The sequence below is a fragment of the Ascaphus truei genome, chromosome 10 (genome assembly GCF_040206685.1).
Source record: "Ascaphus truei isolate aAscTru1 chromosome 10, aAscTru1.hap1, whole genome shotgun sequence".
Lineage (NCBI taxonomy): Eukaryota > Metazoa > Chordata > Amphibia > Anura > Ascaphidae > Ascaphus > Ascaphus truei.
In genome coordinates, this window is record NC_134492.1 from 61893709 (window position 1) to 61921287 (window position 27579).

At 55.9% G+C, this 27579-nt stretch overlaps 1 protein-coding gene across 1 annotated transcript in view; it reads right to left on the reverse strand.

The window, feature by feature from the left end:
* The window catches only part of KIF14 (kinesin family member 14), a 245239-nt gene that overhangs the window by 86360 nt on the left and 131300 nt on the right, over positions 1 to 27579 (reverse strand). The window contains exons 17-20 of the mRNA XM_075617062.1: positions 20525 to 20672; positions 17516 to 17668; positions 17200 to 17326; positions 11420 to 11513 (exon numbers count right to left, since the gene is read on the reverse strand). Coding sequence (XP_075473177.1) covers positions 11420 to 11513; positions 17200 to 17326; positions 17516 to 17668; positions 20525 to 20672 — 522 coding nt within the window. The remainder of the gene's footprint in view (positions 1 to 11419; positions 11514 to 17199; positions 17327 to 17515; positions 17669 to 20524; positions 20673 to 27579) is intronic.

The following is a 27579-nucleotide window of genomic DNA, read 5'->3' on the forward strand; positions in this document are numbered from 1 at the left end:
CCTGTATAACCCAATCCTCCCCCCAGCCACGTATAACCCAATCCCCCTCCCAGCCCTGTATAAACCCAATACCCCTCCCAGCCATGTATAACCCAATCCCTCCCCCCAGCCATGTATAACCCAATCCCCCCCCCCAGCCATGTATAACCCAATCCTCCCCCCAGCCCTGTATAACCAAATCCTCCCCCCAGCCATATACAACCCCAATTACCCCACAGCCCTGTATAAACCAATCTTCCCCCCAGCCATGTATAACCCAATCCCCCCCCCCAGCCATGTATAACCCAATCCTCCCCCCAGCCCTGTATGACCAAATCCTCCCCCCCAGCCATGTATAACCCAATCCCTCCCCCCAGCCATGTATAACGCAATCCCCCTCCCAGCCCTGTATAACCAAATCCTCCTCCCAGCCACGTATAACGCAATCCCCCCTCCCAGCCCTGTATAACCAAATCCTCCTCCCAGCCATGTATAACACAATCCCTCCCCCCAGCCATGTATAACCCAATCCCCACCAACCATGTATAACCCAATCCCCCTCCCAGCCACGTATAACCCAATCCCCCTCCCAGCCCTGTATAACCAAATCCTCCTCCCAGCCATGTATAACACAATCCCTCCCCCCAGCCATGTATAACCAAATCCCCACCAACCATGTATAACCAAATCCTCCCCCCAGCCATGTATAACCCAATCCCCCCCCCAGCCATGTATAACCAAATCCCCCCCAACCATGTATAACCAAATCCTCCCCCCAGCCATGTATAACCCAATCCTCCCCCCAGCCATGTATAACCAAATCCCCCCCAACCATGTATAACCCAATCCTCCCCACAGCCATGTATAACCCAATCCCCCCCCAGCCATATATAACCCAATCATCCCCCCAGCCATGTATAACACAATCCCTCCCCCCAGCCATGTATAACCAAATCCCCCCCAACCATGTATAACCCAATCCTCCCCACAGCCCTGTATAACCCAATCCCCCCCCCCCCAGCCATGTATAACCCAATCCTTCCCACAGCCATGTATAACCCAATCCCTACCCCCAGCCATGTATAACCCAATCCCCCCCCCAGCCATGTATAACCCAATCCTCCCCCCAGCCCTGTATAACCCAATCCTCCTCCAGCCATGTATAACCCAATTCCTCCCCCCAGCCGTGTATAACCCAATCCTCCCCCCAGCCATGTACAACCCAATCCTCCCCCCAGCCATGTATAACCCAATACTCCCCCCAGCCATGTACAACCCAATTACCCCACAGCCCTGTATAACCCAATCCCCCCCAGCCATGTATAACCCAACCCCCCCCAGCCATGTATAACCCAATCCTCCCCCCAGCCCTGTATAACCCAATCCTCCCCCAAACCATGTATAACCCAATCCTCCCCCAGCCATGTATAACCCAATCTCTCCCCCCAGCCATGTATAACCAAATCCCCCCCAACCATGTAAACCGAATCCCGCCCCCAGCCATGTACCTGTATAACCAAGGCCCCCCAACCATGTAAAACCCAAGCCCCCCCCCCTGCCACGTATAACCCGATTCTTCCCCTCAGCCCTGTATAACCCATACCCGACCCCCAGCCATGTACAACCCAATTACCCCACAGCACTGTATAACCATCCCCGACCCCCAGCCATGTACAACCCAATCCCTCTCCCCAGCCATGTATAACCAAATCCCCCCCAACCATGTAAACCGAATCCCGCCCCCAGCCATGTATAACCAAGGCCCCCCAACCATGTAAAACCCATGCCCCCCCCTGCCACGTATAACCCGATTCTTCCCCTCAGCCCTGTATAACCCATCCCCGACCCCCAGCCATGTACAACCCAATTACCACACAGCACTGTATAACCCATCCCCGACCCCCAGCCATGTACAACCCAATCCTCCCCCCAGCCCTATATAACCCAATCCTCCCCCAGCCATGTACAACCCAATCCTCCCCCTAGCCATATATAACCCAATCCTCCCCCCAGCCCTGTATAACCCAATCCTCCCCCCAGCCACGTATAACCCAATCCCCCTCCCAGCCCTTTATAACCCAATACCCCTCCCAGCCATGTATAACCCAATCCCTCCCCCCAGCCATGTATAACCCAATCCCCCCCCCAGCCATGTATAACCCAATCCTCCCCCCAGCCCTGTATAACCCAATCCTCCCCCCAGCCATATACAACCCAATTACCCCACAGCCCTGTATAAACCAATCTTCCCCCCAGCCATGTATAACCCAATCCCCCCCCAGCCATGTATAACCCAATCCTCCCCCCAGCCCTGTATAACCCAATCCTCCCCCCAGCCATGTATAACCCAATCCCTCCCCCCAGCCATGTATAACCAAATACCCCGCAACCATGTAAACCGAATCCCGCCCCCAGCCATGTATAACCAAGGCCCCCCAACCATGTAAAACCCAAGCCCCCCCCTGCCACGTATAACTTGATTCTTCCCCTCAGCCCTGTATAACCCATCCCCGACCCCCAGCCATGTACAACCCAATTACCCCACAGCACTGTATAACCCATCCCAGACCCTCAGCCATGTACAACCCAATCCTCCCCCCAGCCCTATATAACCCAATCCTCCCCCCAGCCATGTACAACCCCATCCTCCCCCCAGCCATGTACAACCCAATCCTCCCCCCAGCCATGTATAACCCAATCCTCCCCCCAGCCATGTATAACCCAATCCTCCCCCCAGCCATGTATAACCCAATCCCCCTGCCAGCCCTGTATAACCCAATCCCCCTCCCAGCCCTGTATAACCCAATCCCCCTCCCAGCCATGTCTAACCCAATCCCCCTCCCAGCCCTGTATAACCTAATCCCCCTCCCAGCCACGTATAACGCAATCCCCCTCCCAGCCTTGTATAACCAAATCCTCCTCCCAGCCATGTATAACACAATCCCTCCACCCAGCCATGTATAACCAAATCCCCACCAACCATGTATAACCAAATCCTCCCCCCAGCCATGTATAACCCAATCCCCCCCAGCCATGTATAACCAAATCCCCCCCAACCATGTATAACCCAATCCTCCCCCCAGCCATGTATAACCAAATCCCCCCCAACCATGTATAACCCAATCCTCACCACAGCCATGTATAACCCAATCCCCCCCCAGCCATGTATAACCCAATCCTCCCCCCAGCCATGTATAACACAATCCCTCCCCCCAGCCATGTATAACCAAATCCCCCCCAACCATGTATAACCCAATCCTCCCCACAGCCATGTATAACCCAATCCCCCCCCCCCAGCCATGTATAACCCAATCCTTCCCACAGCCATGTATAACCCAATCCCTACCCCCAGCCATGTATAACCCAATCCCCCCCCAGCCATGTATAACCCAATCCTCCCCCCAGCCCTGTATAACCCAATCCTCCCCCAGCCATGTATAACCCAATCCCTCCCCCCAGCCGTGTATAACCCAATCCTCCCCCCAGCCATGTACAACCCAATCCTCCCCCCAGCCATGTATAACCCAATACTCCCCCCAGCCATGTACAACCCAATTACCCCACAGCCCTGTATAACCCAATCCCCCCCAGCCATGTATAACCCAACCCCCCCAGCCATGTATAATCCAATCCTCCCCCCAGCCCTGTATAACCCAATCCTCCCCCCAGCCATGTATAACCCAATCCTCCCCCAGCCATGTATAACCCAATCCCTCCCCCCAGCCATGTATAACCAAATCCCCCCCAACCATGTAAACCAAATCCCGCCCCCAGCCATGTACCTGTATAACCAAGGCCCCCCAACCATGTAAAACCCAAGCCCCCCCTGCCACGTATAACCCGATTCTTCCCCTCAGCCCTGTATAACCCATACCCGACCCCCAGCCATGTACAACCCAATTACCCCACAGCACTGTATAACCCATCCCCGACCCCCAGCCATGTACAACCCAATCCCTCTCCCCAGCCATGTATAACCAAATCCCCCCCAACCATGTCAACCGAATCCCGCCCCCAGCCATGTATAACCAAGGCCCCCCAACCATGTAAAACCCAAGCCCCCCCTGCCACGTATAACCTGATTCTTCCCCTCAGCCCAGCAAAACCCATCCCCGACCCCCAGCCATGTACAACCCAATTACCCCACAGCACTGTATAACCCATCCCCGACCCCCAGCCATGTACAACCCAATTACCCCACAGCACTGTATAACCCATCCCCGACCCCCAGACATGTACAACCCAATCCCTCCCCCCAGCCATGTATAACCAAATCCCCCCCAACCATGTATAACCAAATCCCCCCCAACCAAGTAAACCGAATCCCGCCCCCAGCCATGTATAACCAAGGCCCCCCAACCATGTAAAACCCAAGCCCCCCCTGCCACGTATAACCCGATTCTTCCCCTCAGACCTGTATAACCCATCCCCGACCCCCAGCCATGTACAACCCAATTACCCCACAGCACTGTATAACCCATCCCCGACCCCCAGCCATGTACAACCCAATCCTCCCCCCAGCCCTATATAACCCAATCATCCCCCAGCCATGTACAACCCAATCCTCCCCCCAGCCCTGTATAACCCAATCCTCCCCCCAGCCATGTACAACCCAATTACCCCACAGCCCTGTATAACCCAATCCTCCCCCCAGCCACGTATAACCCAATCCCCCTCCCAGCCCTGTATAACCCAATACCCCTCCCAGCCATGTATAACCCAATCCCTCCCCCCAGCCATGTATAACCCAATCCCCCCCCCCAGCCATGTATAACCCAATCCTCCCCCCAGCCCTGTATAACCCAATCCTCCCCCCAGCCACGTATAACCCATTCCCTCCCCCAAGCCATGTATAACCAAATCCCCCCCAACCATGTAAACCGAATCCCGCCCCCAGCCATGTATAACCAAGGCCCCCCAACCATGTAAAACCCAAGCCCCCCCTTCCACGTATAACCCGATTCTTCCCCTCAGCCCTGTATAACCCATACCCGACCCCCAGCCATGTACAACCCAATCCTCCCCCCAGCCCTGTATAACCCAATCCCCCCCCAGCCATGTATAACCCAATCCTCCCCCCAGCCCTGTATAACCCAATCCTCCCCCCAGCCATGTATAACCCAATCCCCCCCAGCCATGTATAACCCAATCCTCCTCCCAGCCCTGTATAACCCAATCCCCCCCCAGCCATGTATAACCCAATCCTCCCCCCAGCCCTGTATAACCCAATCCCCCCCAGCCATGTATAACCCAATCCTCCCCACAGCCCTATATAACCCAATCTTCCCCCCAGCCATGTATAACCCAATCCCCCCCCAGCCATGTATAACCCAATCCTCCCCCCAGCCCTGTATAACCCAATCCTCCCCCCAGCCATATATAACCCAATCCCTCCCCCCAGCCCTGTATAACCCAATCCCCCCCCAGCCATGTATAACCCAATCCTCCCCCCAGCCCTGTATAACCCAATCCTCCCCCCAGCCATGTATAACCCAATCCCCCCCAGCCATGTATAACCCAATCCTCCTCCCAGCCCTGTATAACCCAATCCCCCCCCAGCCATGTATAACCCAATCCTCCCCCCAGCCCTGTATAACCCAATCCCCCCCAGCCATGTATAACCCAATCCTCCCCACAGCCCTATATAACCCAATCTTCCCCCCAGCCATGTATAACCCAATCCCCCCCCAGCCATGTATAACCCAATCCTCCCCCCAGCCCTGTATAACCCAATCCTCCCCCCAGCCATATATAACCCAATCCCTCCCCCCAGCCATGTATAACCAAATCCCCCGCAACCATGTAAACCGAATCCCGCCTCCAGCCATGTATAACCAAGGCCCCCCAACCATGTAAAACCCAAGCCCCCCCTGCCACGTATAACTTGATTCTTCCCCTCAGCCCTGTATAACCCATCCCCGACCCCCAGCCATGTACAACCCAATTACCCCACAGCCGTGTATAACCCATCCCAGACCCTCAGCCATGTACAACCCAATCCTACCCCCAGCCATATATAACCCAATCCTCCCCCCAGCCACGTACAACCCAATTACCCCACAGCCCTGTATAACCCAATCCCCCTCCCAGCCACGTATAACCCAATCCCCCTCCCAGCCCTGTATAACCCAATCCCCCTCCCAGCCATGTCTAACCCAATCCCCCTCCCAGCCATGTACAACCCAATTACCCCCCAGCACTGTATGACCCAATCCTCCCCCCAGCACTGTATAACCCAATCCTCCCCCCAGCACTGTATAACCCAATCCCCCTCCCAGCCCTGTATAACCCAATCCTCCCCCCAGCCCTGTATAACACAATCCTCCCCCCAGCACTGTATAACCCAATCCTCCCCCCAGCCCTGTATAACCCAATCCTCCCCCCAGCCCTGTATAACCCAATCCTCCCCCCAGCCCTGTATAACCCAATCCTCCCCCCAGCACTGTATAACCCAATCCTCCCCCCAGCCCTGTATAACCCAATCCTCCCCCCAGCACTGTATAACCCAATCCTCCCCCCAGCCCTGTATAACCCAATCCTCCCCCCAGCCCTGTATAACCCAATCCTCCCCCCAGCACTGTATAACCCAATCCTCCCCTCAGCCCTGAATAGTAGGGCCCCGCTTTACGGTGTTCCGCTCATACGTCTATTCCCAAAGTATACCCACATTCATTAGGTACGGCGCTTTTTTTGTTTTTCCGGCAATTTTCGGCATGACGCGCTCAGCAGCCGAGTATCCGGCTGTCACTAAGCAGCAGTTGTGCATTTCCTTGTCAGATGCCATTTGTCAGCGAAACAGTCGGGTTACAGATCTGCAGCTCTGTTTTCAAAAGGTACAATACAGTACGGCAGGGCCCGCGTTACTGGGATTCCCGCGTTACTGGGATTCCCGCGTTACTGGGATTCCCGCGTTACTGGGATTTCCGCGTTACTGGGATTTCCCCGTTACCGGGATTTCCCCGTTACCGGGATTCCCGCGTTATCGGGATTCCCGCGTTATCGGGATTCCCGCGTTATCGGGATTCCCGCGTTACCGGGATTCCCGCGTTATCGGGATTCCCGCGTTATCGGGATTCCCGCGTTACCGGGATTCCCGCGTTACCGGGATTCCCGCGTTACCGGCATTCCCGCGTTACCGGGATCCCCGCGTTACCGGGATCCCCGCGTTACCGGGATCCCCGCGTTACCGGGATCCCCGCGTTACCGGGATTCCCGCGTTACCGGGATTCCCGCGTTACCGGGATTTCCGCGTTACCGGGATTTCCGCGTTACCGGGATTTCCGCGTTACTGGGATTTCCGCTTTACGGGGGCGGCCTGGAACGGAACCCCCCAAATGAGCGGGGCCCTGCTGTATAACCCACCCCCGCTCCCCTGGCCCTGTATACACCAGGAATTTAAACCCCAACGCTAACTCCAGGACCGACTAATGCTACATATATATATATTGCATACATAGTAAATACAGATAATACAAGAAAACTTCTAAAGCCTAAATCTAATTGGAGCAGAAAGGAAGGAGCAGATAAGATAATAGTACAGGCTGAAAACAACCTTAAATGCATGCTTGCTAATGCAAGAAGCCTGACAGATAAAATGGGAGAGCTTGAATTAATAGCTGCAAGGGAGCAGTATGATATCATAGGCATTACTGAAACATGGTGGGATGAAACTCATGACTGGACAGTTAATTTAGAGGGTTATTCCCTTTTTCTGAAGGATCGAACAAATAGAAGGGGAGGCGGCGTATGTTTATATGTTAAACCTGGACCTATTATAAGGGATGATGTTTTTGAAGGGAATGATGAAAATGTAGAGACCTTGTGGATAGAAATTAGCAGTTGAGGTAAAAGTATAAAGAAAATGTTTGTGGGAATATGCTATAAACAACCAAATATCTGTGAGATTGAGGAAGCTAAAATACTTTTGCAAATGGAGAAGGCATGAAAACTGGGTCATGTTTGCATAAGGCCCCGGCCATGTTTGCTGCTTGCTTGCGGAAGCGTGCTGACACGCGCTCCCGCTCAGCACTGAGCCCCTACAGCCGCAATTAGAGCGGCTTTAGTAGGGGCTCACCTGCGCTTCCGCGTGCTTGCGGAAGCGCAGGTCTTGGGGGAATTTAAAATTCCCCCGCTTGCCGGCGAGACAGGCCGGTCACATGAGTGGTTCGCCCAATGAGGGCAAACCAGCTCCGTGACGTCACTGGCCCGCCCCCGGCCAGTGACGCGCCCGCCCCCCCGGACCGCCCCCTGACGGCTGCTGAGAGCGCTTGCGGTAAGCAAACGCAAGGCCAGGGAAAGCACCCGCTTTCCCTGCGCCTCAGCGCGCCTCAGCGAGCAAGCAGGGACCATGGACTCGGCCTAATGGGGGATTTTAATTATCCAGACATAGACTGGGGCAATGAGATTAGCGTTACAACAAAAGGAAACAGGTTTTTGGGGGTGTTTAAAGACAATTATACGACCAAAATTATTGAGGAACCAACCAGGAGAGGGGCAGTTCTGGATTTGGTCACATCAAACAATGTAGAAGTGATAACAAATATTCAAGTCCTGGAACATTTGGGTAACAGTGATCATAACATGGTCTCATTTGAAATAAATGATCAAAAACTTAATTGGGTTTAACCAAGACTTTAAACTTTAGAAAGGCAGATTTTAATAAACTTAGGTTTAATCTACAAGTAATACATTTGGATGATGCTTTTGCATGAAAAAAAGTAGAAGATAAATGGGCAGTCTTTACAACATTGTTAGAAAAGCACACTTATCAGTGTATACCCTTGGGTAATAAGTATAAAAGAAATAAGTCAAAACCAATGTGGCTAAATAAACAGGTAGGGGAGGAAATGGACAAGAAGAGGAAGGCGTTTAGATTCTTTAAGTCAGAAGGGACAGAGACATCGTATCAGAATTATAAGGAATGTAACAAAAATTGCAAAAGGGCAATCAAATTAGCAAAAATGGATAATGAAAAAAGGATTGCAAAAGAAAGTAAGGTCAACCCTAAAAAGTTCTTTAAGTACCTTAATAACAAAAAAAAAGAGAAAAGAAAATATAGGACCCTTTCAGTGTGAGATGGGCAGGCAGATTATTGGAGATAAGGAAAAAGCAGAGGTATTAAACACATTCTTTGCCTCTGTTTACTAGGGAAGAAACAGTTTCAATAGTAGTGCCGCAGGAGGAAGCCACAACCTCTATATTAATGAACAATTGCTTAACTGAGGAAGAAGTTCATAGGCGGCTTTATAAAATTAAAGTAAATAAGGCACCTGGCCCCGATGGCATACATCCAAGAGTTCTCAAGGAGTTAAGCTCAGTAAAAGCCAAACCATTATATTTAATATTCAAGGACTCCATTTCCACAGGCTCAGTACCACAAGATTGGCGCAAAGCAGATGTGGTGCCTATAATTAAAAAGGGAGCTAGATCACAACCGGGGAATTACAGATCTGTTAGCCTGACTTCAATAGAAGGGGAAGCTACTTTAAGGTTTAGTATGGGATAATATTCAGGAATGCCCAATGGAAAACAAAATTATTAGTAATAGTCAGCATGGATTTATGAAGGATAGATCATGCCAAACTAACCTTATTTGTTTCTTTGAGGAGGTAAGTAGGAATTTAGACCAGGGTAATGCAGTTGATGTGGTCTACTTAGATTGTGCAAAGGCTTTTGATACGGTTTCACACAAGAGGTTTGTGTACAAAATAAAGGAAATTGTACTCCGTAAAAATATATGCACCTGGACTGAAAACTGGTTGAAGGACAGACAACAGAGGGTTGTCATAAATGGAACTTTTTCAGGTTGGGCTAAAGTTGTGAATGGAGTACCTCAGGGATCGGTACAGGGACCCCTGCTTTTTAACTTGTTTATGAATGACCTTGAGGTTGGCATCGAGAGCAAAGTCTCCATCTTTGCTGATGATACTAAACAGTGTAAGGTAGTAGAATCAGAGCAGGATATAATTTCTCTCCAGAAGGACTTGGAGAGACTGGAAACGTGGGCAGGTAAATGGCAGATGAGGTTTAATACAGATAAATGTAAGGTTATGCATTTTGGATGCAAGAATAAAAAGGCGACTTACAAATTAAATGGAGATATATTGGGGGAATCCTTGATGGAGAAGGATTTAGGAGTGCTTGTATAAGCAGGCTTAGCAATAGTGCAAATGTCATGCAGTAGCTGCAAAGGCAAACAAGATCTTATCTTGCATTAAACGGGCATCTTGCATTAAACGGGCAATAGATGGAAGGGAAGAAAACATAATTATGCCCCTTTACAAAGCATTAGTAAGACCACACCTTGAATATGGAGTACTATTTGGGTGCCACTCCTTAGAAAAGAGATTTTGGAACTAGAGTGAGTGCAGAGAAAAGCCACCAAATTAATTTAGGGGATGGACAATCTAACTTATGAGGAGAGGCTAGCTAAATTAGATTTATTTACATTAGAAAAGAGGCGTCTAAGAGGGGATATGATAACTACAGCTCAACCCCGTTATAGTGCGATCCGTTACAATGCGAATCCGCTTTTAACGCGGTGTGAGCATGGCTCCCAATAATATGCAGATCTCATACCATGCCGTTTTCTAGCCTCCCCTGTGACTGCAGGGGTGACCAAGGTTCATCATGTCCTAGGTGGCTGGGAGCTGGCTGCCAGCGCTCCCCCTCCTCCTCGGCTTCATGGCAACGCAACGTCACGCGACCCTGCGGCTTAATTTGATGCCGGTTACCATGGTGTGATTTTCGCATATAACGCGATGGGATTCTTTGGACCCCAAGCGCCACGCTATAACGGGGTTGAGCTGTGTATACAAATATATTCGGGGACAGTACAAGGAGCTTTCAAAAAAACTATTCATCCCACGGGCAGTACAAAGGACTCGGGGCCATCCCTTAAGGTTGGAGGAAAGGAGATTTCACCAGTAACAAAGGAAAGGGTTCTTTACAGTAAGGGCAGTTACAGTGTGGGATTCATTACCCATGGAGACTGTGATGGCAGATAGAATAGTTGTTCAAAAAAAGGTTGGACATCTTTTTAGATGGGAAAGGTATACAGGGATATACCAAATAAGTATACATGGGAAGGATGGTGATCCAGGGAGTAATCTGATTGCCAATTCTTGGAGTCAGGAAGGAATTTATTTTTCCCCTTATGAGATATCATTGGATGATGTGTCACTGGGGCTTTGTGTTTTCCTTCCTCTGGATCAATAAGTAAGTACGGATATAGGATAAAGTATCTGTTGTCTAAATTTAGCATAGGTTGTACTTGATGGACCTACGTCTTTTCTCAACCTCATCTACTATGTGACTATGTGACTGTCATTATGCAAGTCATCAATTCCAGCATCAGCTGAACGCAACGGGAATTAACCCCTTCTCCGCCAGCTCTGCCACACTCAGCCCTCTGTCACAGCACGAGGTTGCGTGGCGTTACCTGCTGAACACGGTGTGCTTCCTCAGCTTGCTGCTGATGGTGTTGGCTTCCTGGATCATCACAGACAGTTTCATGGAGGTCCAGGTGGGCTGAGCTAAGAAACCAGGCATGAAACGTCTGTTACCTCGGCACGGGGATCCTGTGATATCATTCATACAGAGCCCGGGGGGTGAGACGCTCTGCGTATCATTCATACAGAGCCCGGGGGGTGAAACGCTCTGCGTATCATTCATACAGAGCCCGGGGGGTGAAACGCTCTGCGTATCATTCATACAGAGCCCGGGAGGTGAGAGGCTCTGCGTATCATTCATAGAGAGCCCGGGGGGTGAAACGCTCTGCGTATCATTCATACAGAGCCCGGGAGGTGAGAGGCTCTGCGTATCATTCATACAGAGCCCGGGAGGTGAGACGCTCTGCGTATCATTCATACAGAGCCTGGGAGGTGAGATGCTCTGCGTATCATTCATACAGAGCCTGGGAGGTGAGAGGCTCTGCGTATCATTCATACAGAGCCCGGGAGGTGAGAGGCTCTGCGTATCATTCATACAGAGCCCGGGAGGTGAGACGCTCTGCGTATCATTCATACAGAGCCCGGGGGGTGAAACGCTCTGCGTATCATTCATACAGAGCCCGGGAGGTGAGAGGCTCTGCGTATCATTCATACAGAGCCCGGGAGGTGAGAGGCTCTGCGTATCATTCATACAGAGCCCGGCAGGTGAGACGCTCTGCGTATCATTCATACAGAGCCTGGGAGGTGAGATGCTCTGCGTATCATTCATACAGAGCCTGGGAGGTGAGAGGCTCTGCGTATCATTCATACAGAGCCCGGGAGGTGAGACGCTCTGCATATCATTCATATAGAGCTCGGGAGGAGAGATGCTCTGCGTATCATTCATACAGAGCCCGGGAGGTGAGAGGCTCTGCATATCATTCATACAGAGCCCGGGAGGTGAGAGGCTCTGCATATCATTCATACAGAGCCTGGGAGGTGAGAGGCTCTGCATGTCATTCATACAGAGCCTGGGAGGTGAGAGGCTCTGCGTGTCATTCATACAGAGCCTGGGAGGTGAGAGGCTCTGCGTGTCATTCATACAGAGCCTGGGCGGTGAGACGCTCTGCATATCATTCATACAGAGCCCGGGAGGAGAGAGGCTCTGAGTATCATTCATACAGAGCCTGGGAGGTGAGAGGCTCTGCGTATCATTCATACAGAGCCCGGGAGGTGAGACGCTCTGCATATCATTCATATAGAGCCCGGGAGGAGAGACGCTCTGCGTATCATTCATACAGAGCCCGGGAGGTGAGAGGCTCTGCATATCATTCATACAGAGCCCGGGAGGTGAGAGGCTCTGCATATCATTCAAACAGAGCCCGGGAGGTGAGAGGCTCTGCATATCATTCATACAGAGCCCGGGAGGTGAGAGGCTCTGAGTATCATTCATACAGAGCCCGGGAGGTGAGAGGCTCTGCATATCATTCAGACAGAGCCCGGGAGGTGAGACACTGAGTATCATTCATACAGAGCCCGGGAGGTGAGAGGCTCTGCATATCATTCATACAGAGCCCGGGAGGTGAGAGGCTCTGCATATCATTCATACAGAGCCCGGGAGGTGAGAGGCTCTGCATATCATTCATACAGAGCCCGGGAGGTGAGAGGCTCTGCATATCATTCATACACAGCCCGGGAGGTGAGAGGCTCTGCATATCATTCATACAGAGCCCGGGAGGTGAGAGGCTCTGCATATCATTCATACAGAGCCCGGGAGGTGAGAGGCTCTGCGTATCATTCATACAGAGCCCGGGAGGTGAGAGGCTCTGCGTATCATTCATACAGAGCCCGGGAGGAGAGACGCTCTGCGTATCATTCATACAGAGCCCGGGAGGTGAGAGGCTCTGAGTATCATTCATACAGAGCCCGGGAGGTGAGAGGCTCTGAGTATCATTCATACAGAGCCCGGGCGGTGAGAGGCTCTGCATATCATTCATACAGAGCCCGGGAGGTGAGACGCTCTGCGTATCATTCATACAGAGCCCGGGAGGTGAGAGGCTCTGCGTATCATTCATACAGAGCCCGGGAGGGGAGAGGCTCTGCGTATCATTCATACAGAGCCCGGGAGGTGAGAGGCTCTGCGTATCATTCATACAGAGCCCGGGAGGTGAGAGGCTCTGCGTATCATTCATACAGAGCCCGGGAGGTGAGAGGCTCTGCGTATCATTCATACAGAGCCCGGGAGGTGAGAGGCTCTGCGTATCATTCATACAGAGCCCGGGAGGTGAGAGGCTCTGCGTATCATTCATACAGAGCCCGGGAGGTGAGAGGCTCTGCGTATCATTCATACAGAGCCCGGGAGGTGAGAGGCTCTGCGTATCATTCATACAGAGCCCGGGAGGTGAGAGGCTCTGCGTATCATTCATACAGAGCCCGGGAGGTGAGAGGCTCTGCGTATCATTCATACAGAGCCCGGGAGGTGAGAGGCTCTGCGTATCATTCATACAGAGCCCGGGAGGTGAGAGGCCCTGCGTATCATTCATACAGAGCCCGGGAGGTGAGAGGCCCTGCGTATCATTCATACAGAGCCCGGGAGGTGAGAGGCTCTGCGTATCATTCATACAGAGCCCGGGAGGTGAGAAGCTCTGAGTATCATTCATACAGAGCCCGGGAGGTGAGAGGCTCTGCGTATCATTCATACAGAGCCCGGGAGGTGAGAGGCTCTGCATATCATTCATACAGAGCCCGGGAAGAGAGAGGCTCTGCATATCATTCATACAGAGCCCGGGAGGTGAGAGGCTCTGCATATCATTCATACAGAGCCCGGGAGGTGAGAGGCTCTGCATATCATTCATACAGAGCCCGGGAGGTGAGAGGCTCTGCATATCATTCATACAGAGCCCGGGAGGTGAGAGGCTCTGCATATCATTCATACAGAGCCCGGGAGGTGAGAGGCTCTGCATATCATTCATACAGAGCCCGGGAGGTGAGAGGCTCTGCATATCATTCATACAGAGCCCGGGAGGTGAGAGGCTCTGCATATCATTCATTCAGAGCCCGGGAGGTGAGAGGCTCTGCATATCATTCATACAGAGCCCGGGAGGTGAGAGGCTCTGCATATCATTCATACAGAGCCCGGGAGGTGAGAGGCCCTGCGTATCATTCATACAGAGCCCGGGAGGTGAGAGGCTCTGCATATCAGTCATACAGAGCCCGGGCGGTGAGAGGCTCTGCATATCATTCATACAGAGCCCGGGAGGAGAGAGGCTCTGCGTATCATTCATACAGAGCCCGGGAGGTGAGACGCTCTGCGTATCATTCATACAGAGCCCGGGAGGAGAGACGCTCTGCGTATCATTCATACAGAGCCCGGGAGGAGAGAGGCTCTGCATATCATTCATACAGAGCCCGGGAGGTGAGAGGCTCTGCACATAATTCATACAGAGCCCGGGAGGTGAGAGGCTCTGCATATCATTCATACAGAGCCTGGGAGGTGAGACGCTCTGCGTATCATTCATACAGAGCCTGGGAGGTGAGACGCTCTGCGTATCATTCATACAGAGCCCGGGAGGTGAGAGGCTCTGCGTATCATTCATACAGAGCCCGGGAGGTGAGACGCTCTGCGTATCATTCATACAGAGCCCGGGAGGTGAGACGCTCTGCGTATCATTCATACAGAGCCCGGGAGGTGAGAGGCTCTGCATATCATTCATACAGAGCCCGGGAGGTGAGAGGCTCTGCATATCATTCATACAGAGCCCGGGAGGTGAGAGGTTCTGCATATCATTCATACAGAGCCCGGGAGGTGAGAGGCTCTGAGTTTCATTCATACAGAGCCTGGGAGGTGAAAGGCTCTGCATATCATTCATACAGAGCCCGGGAGGTGAGAGGCTCTGCATATCATTCATACAGAGCCCGGGAGGTGAGAAGCTCTGCATATCATTCATACAGAACCCGGGGGGTGAGATGCTCTGCGTATCATTCATACAGAGCCTGGGAGGTGAGACACTCTGCATATCATTCATATAGAGACTGGGAGGTGAGACACTCTGCGTATCATTCACACAGAGCCTGGGAGGTGAGAGGCTCTGCGTGTCATTCATACAGAGCCTGGGAGGTGAGAGGCTCTGCATATCATTCATACAGAGCCTGGGAGGTGAGACGCTCTGCACATAATTCATACAGAGCCCGGGAGGTGAGAGGCTCTGCATATCATTCATACAGAGCCTGGGAGGTGAGAGGCTCTGCATATCATTCATACAGAGCCTGGGAGGTGAGACGCTCTGCATATCATTCATACAGAGCCCGGGAGGTGAGAGGCTCTGCATATCATTCATACAGAGCCCGGGAGGTGAGAGGCTCTGCATTATATTCATACAGAGCCCGGGAGGTTAGAGGCTCTGCATATCATTCATACAGAGCCTGGGAGGTGAGACGCTCTGCATATCATTCATACAGAGCCTGGGAGGTGAGACGCTCTGCGTATCATTCATACAGAGCCTGGGAGGTGAGACGCTCTGCGTATCATTCATACAGAGTTTGGGAGGTGAGACGCTCTGCGTATCATTCATACAGAGACTGGGAGGTGAGAGGCTCTGCGTATCATTCATACAGAGCCTGGGAGGTGAGACGCTCTGCGTATCATTCATACAGAGACTGGGAGGTGAGAGGCTCTGCGTATCATTCATACAGAGCCTGGGAGGTGAGACGCTCTGCGTATCATTCATACAGAGCCTGGGAGGTGAGACGCTCTGCACATAATTCATACAGAGCCCGGGAGGTGAGAGGCTCTGCATATCATTCATACAGAGCCCGGGAGGTGAGAGGCTCTGCATATCATTCATACAGAACCCGGGGGGTGAGATGCTCTGCGTATCATTCATACAGAGCCTGGGAGGTGAGACACTCTGCATATCATTCATATAGAGACTGGGAGGTGAGACACTCTGCGTATCATTCACACAGAGCCTGGGAGGTGAGAGGCTCTGCGTGTCATTCATACAGAGCCTGGGAGGTGAGAGGCTCTGCATATCATTCATACAGAGCCTGGGAGGTGAGACGCTCTGCACATAATTCATACAGAGCCCGGGAGGTGAGAGGCTCTGCATATCATTCATACAGAGCCTGGGAGGTGAGAGGCTCTGCATATTATTCATACAGAGCCTGGGAGGTGAGACGCTCTGCATATCATTCATACAGAGCCCGGGAGGTGAGAGGCTCTGCATATCATTCATACAGAGCCCGGGAGGTGAGAGGCTCTGCATTATATTCATACAGAGCCCGGGAGGTTAGAGGCTCTGCATATCATTCATACAGAGCCTGGGAGGGGAGAGGCTCTGCATATCATTCATACAGAGCCTGGGAGGTGAGACGCTCTGCATATCATTCATACAGAGCCTGGGAGGTGAGACGCTCTGCGTATCATTCATACAGAGCCTGGGAGGTGAGACGCTCTGCACATAATTCATACAGAGCCCAGGAGGTGAGAGGCTCTGCATATCATTCATACAGAGCCTGGGAGGTGAGACGCTCTGCATATCATTCATACAGAGCCTGGGAGGTGAGACGCTCTGCACATAATTCATACAGAGCCCAGGAGGTGAGAGGCTCTGCGTATCATTCATACAGAGCCCGGGGGGTGAGACGCTCTGCGTATCATTCATACAGAGCCTGGGAGGTGAGACGCTCTGCGTATCATTCATACAGAGCCCAGGGGCAGCGAGTGATGCGTGTTTCAGTATGTCACATGTTTAGATGTGTATCCGTGTCCGGTGTGCGAGTCGGAACCTACCAGCCGTGCCCTTGTTTCTGCTGCTCCTCTCGTCCTGGAGAACCTGGACTTCTTTAGCGATCTTCTGCTTCTCGGCCTCCAGCGCTACTAGGATCTTGGCGTGTCTCATGGTGTGATCTTCCAACTCCTACACAGAGGGATAACGGAGAGTGTCATCAAATCCCTGACGGTGGTCAGTCCTTCCTAGGAGCAAAGTGTACTAATGGCAGTGACATGCCTCCATATGCATAGGTTTTGATCAGGCCTGGCTGTCTTTGCATGAAACAGCAGAACATCGTGTACGCATCGCTCCCTTCTGCAACAACTCCCGCTGTACCTGTCTTGTTGCAAGCGTCTCCATTTGTAACCGCCTCTTGTTTAATGTCACCTCCTGCTGAAGATGCATCTTCACCTCTTCCAGCTCCTCAATTTTGCTGGCTGCCTGCTGGGTGCTCCTTTCCTGAAGCTGCTTCCGCCTGCTCTCTTCTTTCTGGGTGAGGGAAACAGGGAAAGCTTTTCAGTAACTTGCCGCCTGCTTATCCCGCGCTGTAACCCGCGCCGTATCCCGCCGCCTGCTTATCCCGCGCTGTAACCCGCGCCGTATCCCGCCGCCTGCTTATCCCGCGCTGTAACCCGCTGCCTGCTTATCCCGCGCTGTAACCCGCCGCCTGCTTATCCCGCGCTGTAACCCGCGCCGTATCCCGCCGCCTGCTTATCGCGCGCTGTAACCCGCCGCCTGCTTATCCCGCGCTGTAACCCGCCGCCTGCTTATCCCGCGCTGTAACCCGCCGCCTGCTTATCGCGCGCCGTATCCCGCCGCCTGCTTATCGCGCGCTGTAACCCGCCGCCTGCTTATCCCGCGCTGTAACCCGCCGCCTGTTTATCCCGCGCTGTAACTCGCCGCCTGCTTATCCCGCGCTGTAACCCGCCGCCTGTTTATCCCGCGCTGTAACCCGCCGCCTGCTTATCCCGCGCTGTAACCCGCCGCCTGCTTATCCCGCGCCGTATCCCGCCGCCTGCTTATCGCGCGCCGTAACCCGCCGCCTGCTTATCCCGCGCTGTAACCCGCCGCCTGCTTATCCCGCGCCGTAACCCGCCGCCTGTTTATCCCGCGCTGTAACCCGCCGCCTGCTTATCCCGCGCTGTAACCCGCCGCCTGCTTATCCCGCGCTGTAACCCGCCGCCTGCTTATCCCGCGCTGTAACCCGCCGCCTGCTTATCCCGCGCCGTAACCCGCCGCCTGTTTATCCCGCGCTGTAACCCGCCGCCTGCTTATCCCGCGCTGTAACTCGCCGCCTGCTTATCCCGCGCCGTAACCCGCCGCCTGCTTATCCCGCGCTGTAACTCGCCGCCTGCTTATCCCGCGCCGTAACCCGCCGCCTGCTTATCCCGCGCCGTAACTCGCCGCCTGCTTATCCCGCGCCGTAACCCGCCGCCTGTTTATCGCGCGCTGTAACCCGCCGCCTGCTTATCCCGCGCTGTAACCCGCCGCCTGTTTATCCCGCGCTGTAACTCGCCGCCTGCTTATCCCGCGCTGTAACCCGCCACCTGCATATCCCGCACTGTAACCCGCCGCCTGTTTATCCCGCCGCCTGTTTATCCCGCCGCCTGCTTATCCCGCCGCCTGCTTATCCCGCGCTGTAACCCGCCGCCTGTTTATCCCGCCGCCTGTTTATCCCGCCGCCTGTTTATCCCGCCGCCTGTTTATCCCGCCGCCTGCTTATCCCGCGCTGTAACCCGCCGCCTGTTTATCCCGCGCTGTAACCCGCCGCTTGTTTATCCCGCGCTGAGCGATAGAAACAGGAAAGACCGCACAAAAAGAAAGACAGAAGAGGACGGAACACTAGAAAATCCGGGAGAGATTTCGAGGATGGAGAGAATGAGGGAGGGAGAGAATGAGGGAGGGAGAGAGGGAGAGAATGAGGGAGGGAGAGAATGAGGGAGGGAGAGAGGGAGAGAATGAGGGAGGGAGAGAATGTGGGAGGGAGAGAGTGAGGGAGGGATAGGGGGAGAGAGGGAGAGAATGAGGGAGGGAGAGAATGAGAGGGGGAGAGAGGGAGAAAATGAGGGAGGGAGAGGGGGAGAGAATGAGGGAGGGAGAGAGGGAGATAATGAGGGAGGGAGGGAGAGGGGGAGAGAATGAGGGAGCGAGAGAATGAGGAAGGGCGAGGGAGAGAATGAGAGGGGGAGAGAGGGAGATAATGAGGGAGGGAGATAATGAGGGAGGGAGATAATGAGGGAGGGAGAGAATGAGGGAGGGAGAGAATGAGGGAGGGAGAGAATGAGGGAGGGAGAGGGGGAGAGAATGAGGGAGGGAGAGAGGGAGATAATGAGGGAGGGAGATAATGAGGGAGGGAGAGAATGAGGGAGGGAGAGAATGAGGGAGGGAGAGAATGAGGGAGGGAGAGGGGGAGAGAATGAGGGAGGGAGAGAGGGAGATAATGAGGGAGGGAGATAATGAGGGAGGGAGATAATGAGGGAGGGAGATAATGAGGGAGGGAGATAATGAGGGAGGGAGAGAATGAGGGAGGGAGAGAATGAGGGAGGGAGAGGGGGAGAGAATGAGGGAGGGAGGGAGATAATGAGGGAGGGACAGGGGGAGGGAATGAGGGAGCGAGAGAATGAGGAAGGGAGAGGGAGAGAATGAGAGGGGGGGAGAGAGGGAGACGCCGTGCACACAGACGCCCTGCACACAGACGCCCTGCACACAGACGCCCTGCACACAGACGCCCTGCACACAGACGCCCTGCACACAGACGCCCTGCACACAGACGCCCTGCACACAGACGCCCTGCACACAGACGCCCTGCACACAGACGCCCTGCACACAGACGCCCTGCACACAGACGCCCTGCACACAGACGGCGTGCACACAGACGGCGTGCACACAGACGGCGTGCACACAGACGGCGTGCACACAGACGGCGTGCACACAGACGGCGTGCACACAGACGGCGTGCACACAGACGGCGTGCACACAGACGCCCTGCACACAGACGCCCTGCACACAGACGGCGTGCACACAGACGGCGTGCACACAGACGCCCTGCACACAGACGCCCTGCACACAGACGCCGTGCACACAGACGCCGTGCACACAAACGCCATGCACCCAGACGCCGTGCACACAGACGCCCTGCACACAGACGCCCTGCACACAGACGCCCTGCACACAGACGCCCTGCACACAGACGCCCTGCACACAGACGCCCTGCACACAGACGCCATGCACACAGACGCCATGCACACAGACGCCATGCACACAGACGCCATGCACACAGACGCCATGCACACAGACGCCCTGCACACAGACGCCCTGCACACAGACGCCATGCACACAACCAACCAGCTCCGCTTCCAAGGCTTGGATCTTCTTCTCGTAGGCGGATCTCTGCGAGGTGAGCTCCTGCGCCGCCATCTCTTCGGCTATCTGGATTCCCCTCATCATGTCCGCCTTGGCTCTCAGACGCGCCTCTTCAATCTCCGCTTCCAGCCTGCAGCGCCAAGGGAGCAGACTTGAAGACGCCCCATGCCCTGTATCGCCCGTCCACTCAGGAGGCCGTCGCTTTCATTTAACCTTTTGGGGGCTCCCACGACAGCCACCGCGTTATGGGGTTCGGCACTCCGGGGGGTGGGACAGGTTATGGCCGTCCTGCTCGTTTCCACGGAGGGAGACCCTGCAGAGCGCTGAACGCCAATCTGCCCTGAACAGGAACGGAGACTCCCCCCCTTCTCTTCAACCCCCAGCACTCAAAGGGTTAAAAAATTAATTGTGGTTTTTTTTCTCCTAAAAGCATTTTTGGCCTATTAACCCTCTTGCTGCCAGAGGCCCTGGCATCCCATTGCTGACCCTCCTGCCTGCGAACGCGCTGTCGCCGTGGGCGGGGGTGGGGGGGGGTGACAGGACAGGGACGGCCTGCACCAGTCCTCAAGGGCCACCAACAGGTCAGGGTTTAAGGATATCCGTCCTTCAGCACAGGTGGCCCAATCAGTGGCTCACTTAAATACTGACTTGTGTAAACAGGTGAACAAAGAGGCGCGAACAGCTTAATAAGGAGTGAATAAATAATATTAGTGTAAATGATGAAATTAAATAGATGTGATGACCAAAAAAACCCCCAGCTCAAACCTCACTGGTGGGACCTGTTTCACGGGTTCCAAAGTTTAGAAGTATCTCAGAACATCCAGGGGGAGCATATAATGGGTTGAGAAAACAAAACAAGATACACAAATTTAAGTGCAGACGTATTACAATAAGTGAATAAATGTGGCAGTGTCTTGGCTCATATACTGTAGCTATTCTACTCACAGGACTAAAGTGTATATATAAGCAGTTGGCAAATAGGGTTGCCACCCTTGAAGGTATAAAGGCACCGGACCACCAATCGATACTCCGTCAGCATATACCGCATGTATAAAGAGAGAGAAAACTACATAGTGCGATCAATAATATAAACTTTATAAAAAATGAATGGGTAAAAATGCGCACTTACAATGTGCTAATATAATAAAAGCATTGGTCACAAATTGTGAGTAGGAGATGTCCCGAGCAGCTCACCGCCTCCCTGGGTCATCAGGCTGAATGCCACGGCACTGTATCCTCGATCGGAGCCTCCCTCTGTGCGCCCGTCTGATCCTCTGACGTCACGGCTGCAGGTTTGGTTCAGCTACGGGTCGCCTCCAAGACCAAAATAGGTCTGCTGGTTTACTCTACGCGTTTCGCCCAGCACCAGAAACTGTTCTCGGCTTCGTCAGGAGTATATACTCCTTGGAGGCGACCCGTAGCTGAACCAAACCTGCAGCCGTGACGTCAGAGGATCAGACGGGCGCACAGAGGGAGGCTCCGATCGAGGATACAGTGCCGTGGCATCCAGCCTGATGACCCAGGGAGGCGGTGAGCTGCTCGGGACATCTCCTACTCACAATTTGTGACCAATGCTTTTATTATATTAGCACATTGTAAGTGCGCATTTTTACCCATTCATTTTTTATAAAGTTTATATTATTGATCGCACTATGTAGTTTTCTCTCTCTTTATACATGCGGTATATGCTGACGGAGTATCGATTGGTGGTCCGGTGCCTTTATACCTTCAAGGGTGGCAACCCTATTTGCCAACTGCTTATATATACACTTTAGTCCTGTGAGTAGAATAGCTACAGTATATGAGCCAAGACACTGCCACATTTATTCACTTATTGTAATACGTCTGCACTTAAATTTGTGTATCTTGTTTTGTTCACTTAAATACTGAGCCACTGATTGAGCCACCTGTGCTTAAGCAGGGACTGATGGAGCCACCTGTGCTGAAGCAGGGATATCCTAAAAACCCTGACCTGTTCGTGGCCCTTGAGGACGGAAGCAGGCCGCCGTGTGCTGGCGGCTCGCACTTTAGCGGGTCCAGCACCAGTAGTGTGTTGAAGCTGCTTCTCGGAGTGACTTGGCTCCCGAGACTGAACCCCCGCACCTCCGTCACGTCTCACTGCCCGAGACTGACCTCCGCACCTCCGTCACGTCTCACTGCCCGAGACTGACCCCCGCACCTCCGTCACCGTCTCACTGCCCGAGACTGACCCCCGCACCTCCGTCACGTCTCACTGCCCGAGACTGAACCCCCGCACCTCCGTCACCGTCTCACTGCCCGAGACTGACCCCCGCACCTCCGTCACGTCTCACTGCCCGAGACTGACCCCCGCACCTCCGTCACCGTCTCACTGCCCGAGACTGACCCCCGCACCTCCGTCACCGTCTCACTGCACGAGACTGAACCCCCGCACCTCCGTCACCGTCTCACTGCCCGAGACTGACCCCCGCACCTCCGTCACCGTCTCACTGCCCGAGACTGAACCCCCGCACCTCCGTCACCGTCTCACTGCCCGAGACTGAACCCCCGCACCTCCGTCACCGTCTCACTGCCCGAGACTGAACCCCCGCACCTCCGTCACTGTCTCACTGCCCGAGACTGAACCCCCGCACCTCCGTCACCGTTTCACTGCCCGAGACTGACCCCCGCACCTCCGTCACCGTCTCACTGCCCGAGACTGATCCCCCCGCACCTCCGTCACCGTCTCACTGCCCGAGACTGATCCCCCCGCACCTCCGTCACCGTCTCACTGCCCGAGACTGAACCCCCGCACCTCCGTCACCGTCTCACTGCCCGAGACTGACCCCCCCGCACCTCCGTCACCGTCTCACTGCCCGAGACTGACCCCCGCACCTCCGTCACCGTCTCACTGCCCGAGACTGACCCCCGCACCTCCGTCACCGTCTCACTGCACGAGACTGAACCCCCGCACCTCCGTCACCGTCTCACTGCCCGAGACTGAACCCCCGCACCTCCGTCACTGTCTCACTGCCCGAGACTGAACCCCCGCACCTCCGTCACCGTCTCACTGCCCGAGACTGAACCCCCGCACCTCCGTCACCGTCTCACTGCCCGAGACTGACCCCCGCACCTCCGTCACCGTCTCACTGCCCGAGACTGAACCCCCGCACCTCCGTCACCGTCTCACTGCCCGAGACTGATCCCCCCGCACCTCCGTCACCGTCTCACTGCCCGAGACTGAACCCCCGCACCTCCGTCACCGTCTCACTGCCCGAGACTGAACCCCGCACCTCCGTCACCGTCTCACTGCCCGAGACTGAACCCCCGCACCTCCGTCACCATCTCACTGCCCGAGACTGAACCCCCGCACCTCCGTCACCGTCTCACTGCCCGAGACTGAACCCCGCACCTCCGTCACCGTCTCACTGCCCGAGACTGAACCCCCGCACCTCCGTCACCGTCTCACTGCCCGAGACTGACCCCCGCACCTCCGTCACCGTCTCACTGCCCGAGACTGACCTCCGCACCTCCGTCACCGTCTCACTGCCCGAGACTGAACCCCCGCACCTCCGTCACCGTGTCACTGCCCGAGACTGACCCCCGCACCTCCGTCACCGTCTCACTGCCCGAGACTGACCCCCGCACCTCCGTCACCGTCTCACTGCCCGAGACTGACCCCCGCACCTCCGTCACCGTCTCACTGCCCGAGACTGAACCCCCGCACCTCCGTCACCGTCTCACTGCCCGAGACTGAACCCCCGCACCTCCGTCACCGTCTCACTGCCCGAGACTGAACCCCCGCACCTCCGTCACCGTCTCACTGCCCGAGACTGAACCCCCCGCACCTCCGTCACCGTCTCACTGCCCGAGACTGAACCCCCGCACCTCCGTCACCGTCTCACTGCCCGAGACTGACCCCCGCACCTCCGTCACCGTCTCACTGCCCGAGACTGATCCCCGCACCTCCGTCACCGTCTCACTGCCCGAGACTGAACCCCCGCACCTCCGTCACCGTCTCACTGCCCGAGACTGATCCCCCCGCACCTCCGTCACGTCTCACTGCCAGAGACTGATCCCCGCACCTCCGTCACCGTCTCACTGCCCGAGACTGACCCCCGCACCTCCGTCACCGTCTCACTGCCCGAGACTGATCCCCCGCACCTCCGTCACCGTCTCACTGCCCGAGACTGACCCCCCGCACCTCCGTCACCGTCTCACTGCCCGAGACTGACCCCCGCACCTCCGTCACCGTCTCACTGCCAGAGACTGACCCCCGCACCTCCGTCACCGTCTCACTGCCCGAGACTGATCCCCCCGCACCTCCGTCACCGTCTCACTGCCCGAGACTGATCCCCCCGCACCTCCGTCACCGTCTCACTGCCCGAGACTGACCCCCGCACCTCCGTCACCGTCTCACTGCCCGAGACTGACCCCCCGCACCTCCGTCACCGTCTCACTGCCCGAGACTGACCCCCGCACCTCCGTCACCGTCTCACTGCCCGAGACTGACCCCCCGCACCTCCGTCACCGTCTCACTGCCCGAGACTGACCCCCGCACCTCCGTCACCGTCTCACTGCCCGAGACTGACCCCCCCGCACCTCCGTCACCGTCTCACTGCCCGAGACTGATCCCCCCGCACCTCCGTCACCGTCTCACTGCCCGAGACTAACCCCCGCACCTCCGTCACCGTCTCACTGCCCGAGACTGATCCCCCGCACCTCCGTCACCGTCTCACTGCCCGAGACTGACCCCCGCACCTCCGTCACTGTCTCACTGCCCGAGACTGACCCCCGCACCTCCGTCACCGTCTCACTGCCCGAGACTGACCCCCCGCACCTCCGTCACCGTCTCACTGCCCGAGACTGAACCCCGCACCTCCGTCACCGTCTCACTGCCCGAGACTGAACCCCGCACCTCCGTCACCGTCTCACTGCCCGAGACTGATCCCCGCACCTCCGTCACCGTCTCACTGCCCGAGACTGAACCCCCGCACCTCCGTCACCGTCTCACTGCACGAGACTGACCCCCCGCACCTCCGTCACCGTCTCACTGCCCGAGACTGAACCCCCGCACCTCCGTCACCGTCTCACTGCCCGAGACTGAACCCCGCACCTCCGTCACCGTCTCACTGCCCGAGACTGATCCCCGCACCTCCGTCACCGTCTCACTGCCCGAGACTGAACCCCCGCACCTCCGTCACCGTCTCACTGCCCGAGACTGAACCCCCGCACCTCCGTCACCGTCTCACTGCCCAAGACTGAACCCCCCGCACCTCCGTCACCGTCTCACTGCCCGAGACTGAACCCCGCACCTCCGTCACCGTCTCACTGCCCGAGACTGATCCCCGCACCTCCGTCACCGTCTCACTGCCCGAGACTGAACCCCGCACCTCCGTCACCGTCTCACTGCCCGAGACTGAACCCCGCACCTCCGTCACCGTCTCACTGCCCGAGACTGAACCCCGCACCTCCGTCACCGTCTCACTGCCCGAGACTGATCCCCCCGCACCTCCGTCACCGTCTCACTGCCCGAGACTGAACCCCGCACCTCCGTCACCGTCTCACTGCCCGAGACTGAACCCCCGCACCTCCGTCACCGTCTCACTGCCCGAGACTGAACCCCCGCACCTCCGTCACCGTCTCACTGCCCGAGACTGACCCCCGCACCTCCGTCACCGTCTCACTGCCCGAGACTGACCCCCGCACCTCCGTCACCGTCTCACTGCCCGAGACTGAACCCCCGCACCTCCGTCACCGTCTCACTGCCCGAGACTGATCCCCCCGCACCTCCGTCACCGTCTCACTGCCCAGAGACTGACCCCCCGCACCTCCGTCACCGTCTCACTGCCCGAGACTGACCCCCGCACCTCCGTCACCGTCTCACTGCCCGAGACTGAACCCCGCACCTCCGTCACCGTCTCACTGCCCGAGACTGAACCCCCGCACCTCCGTCACGTCTCACTGCCCGAGACTGAACCCCCGCACCTCCGTCACCGTCTCACTGCCCGAGACTGACCCCCCCGCACCTCCGTCACCGTCTCACTGCCCGAGACTGAACCCCCGCACCTCCGTCACCGTCTCACTGCCCGAGACTGACCCCCGCACCTCCGTCACCGTCTCACTGCCCGAGACTGATCCCCCCGCACCTCCGTCACCGTCTCACTGCCCGAGACTGATCCCCCGCACCTCCGTCACCGTCTCACTGCCCGAGACTGACCCCTGCACCTCCGTCACCGTCTCACTGCCCGAGACTGACCCCCCGCACCTCCGTCACCGTCTCACTGCCCGAGACTGATCCCCCCGCACCTCCGTCACCGTCTCACTGCCCGAGACTGATCCCCCCGCACCTCCGTCACCACCTCACTGCCCGAGACTGACCCCCGCACCTCCGTCACCGTCTCACTGCCCGAGACTGAACCCCCGCACCTCCGTCACCGTCTCACTGCCCGAGACTGACCCCCGCACCTCCGTCACCGTCTCACTGCCCGAGACTGACCCCCGCACCTCCGTCACCGTGTCACTGCCCGAGACTGATCCCCCCGCACCTCCGTCACCACCTCACTGCCCGAGACTGACCCCCGCACCTCCGTCACCGTCTCACTGCCCGAGACTGAACCCCCGCACCTCCGTCACCGTCTCACTGCCCGAGACTGACCCCCGCACCTCCGTCACCGTCTCACTGCCCGATACTGACCCCCGCACCTCCGTCACCGTCTCACTGCCCGAGACTGACCCCCGCACCTCAGTCACCGTCTCACTGCCCGATACTGAACCCCCGCACCTCCGTCACCGTCTCACTGCCCGAGACTGACCCCCGCACCTCCGTCACCGTCTCACTGCCCGAGACTGACCCCCGCACCTCCGTCACCGTCTCACTGCCCGAGACTGAACCCCCGCACCTCCGTCACCGTCTCACTGCCCGAGACTGACCCCCGCACCTCCGTCACCGTCTCACTGCCCGAGACTGACCCCTGCACCTCCGTCACCGTCTCACTGCCCGAGACTGACCCCCCGCACCTCCGTCACCGTCTCACTGCCCGAGACTGATCCCCCCGCACCTCCGTCACCGTCTCACT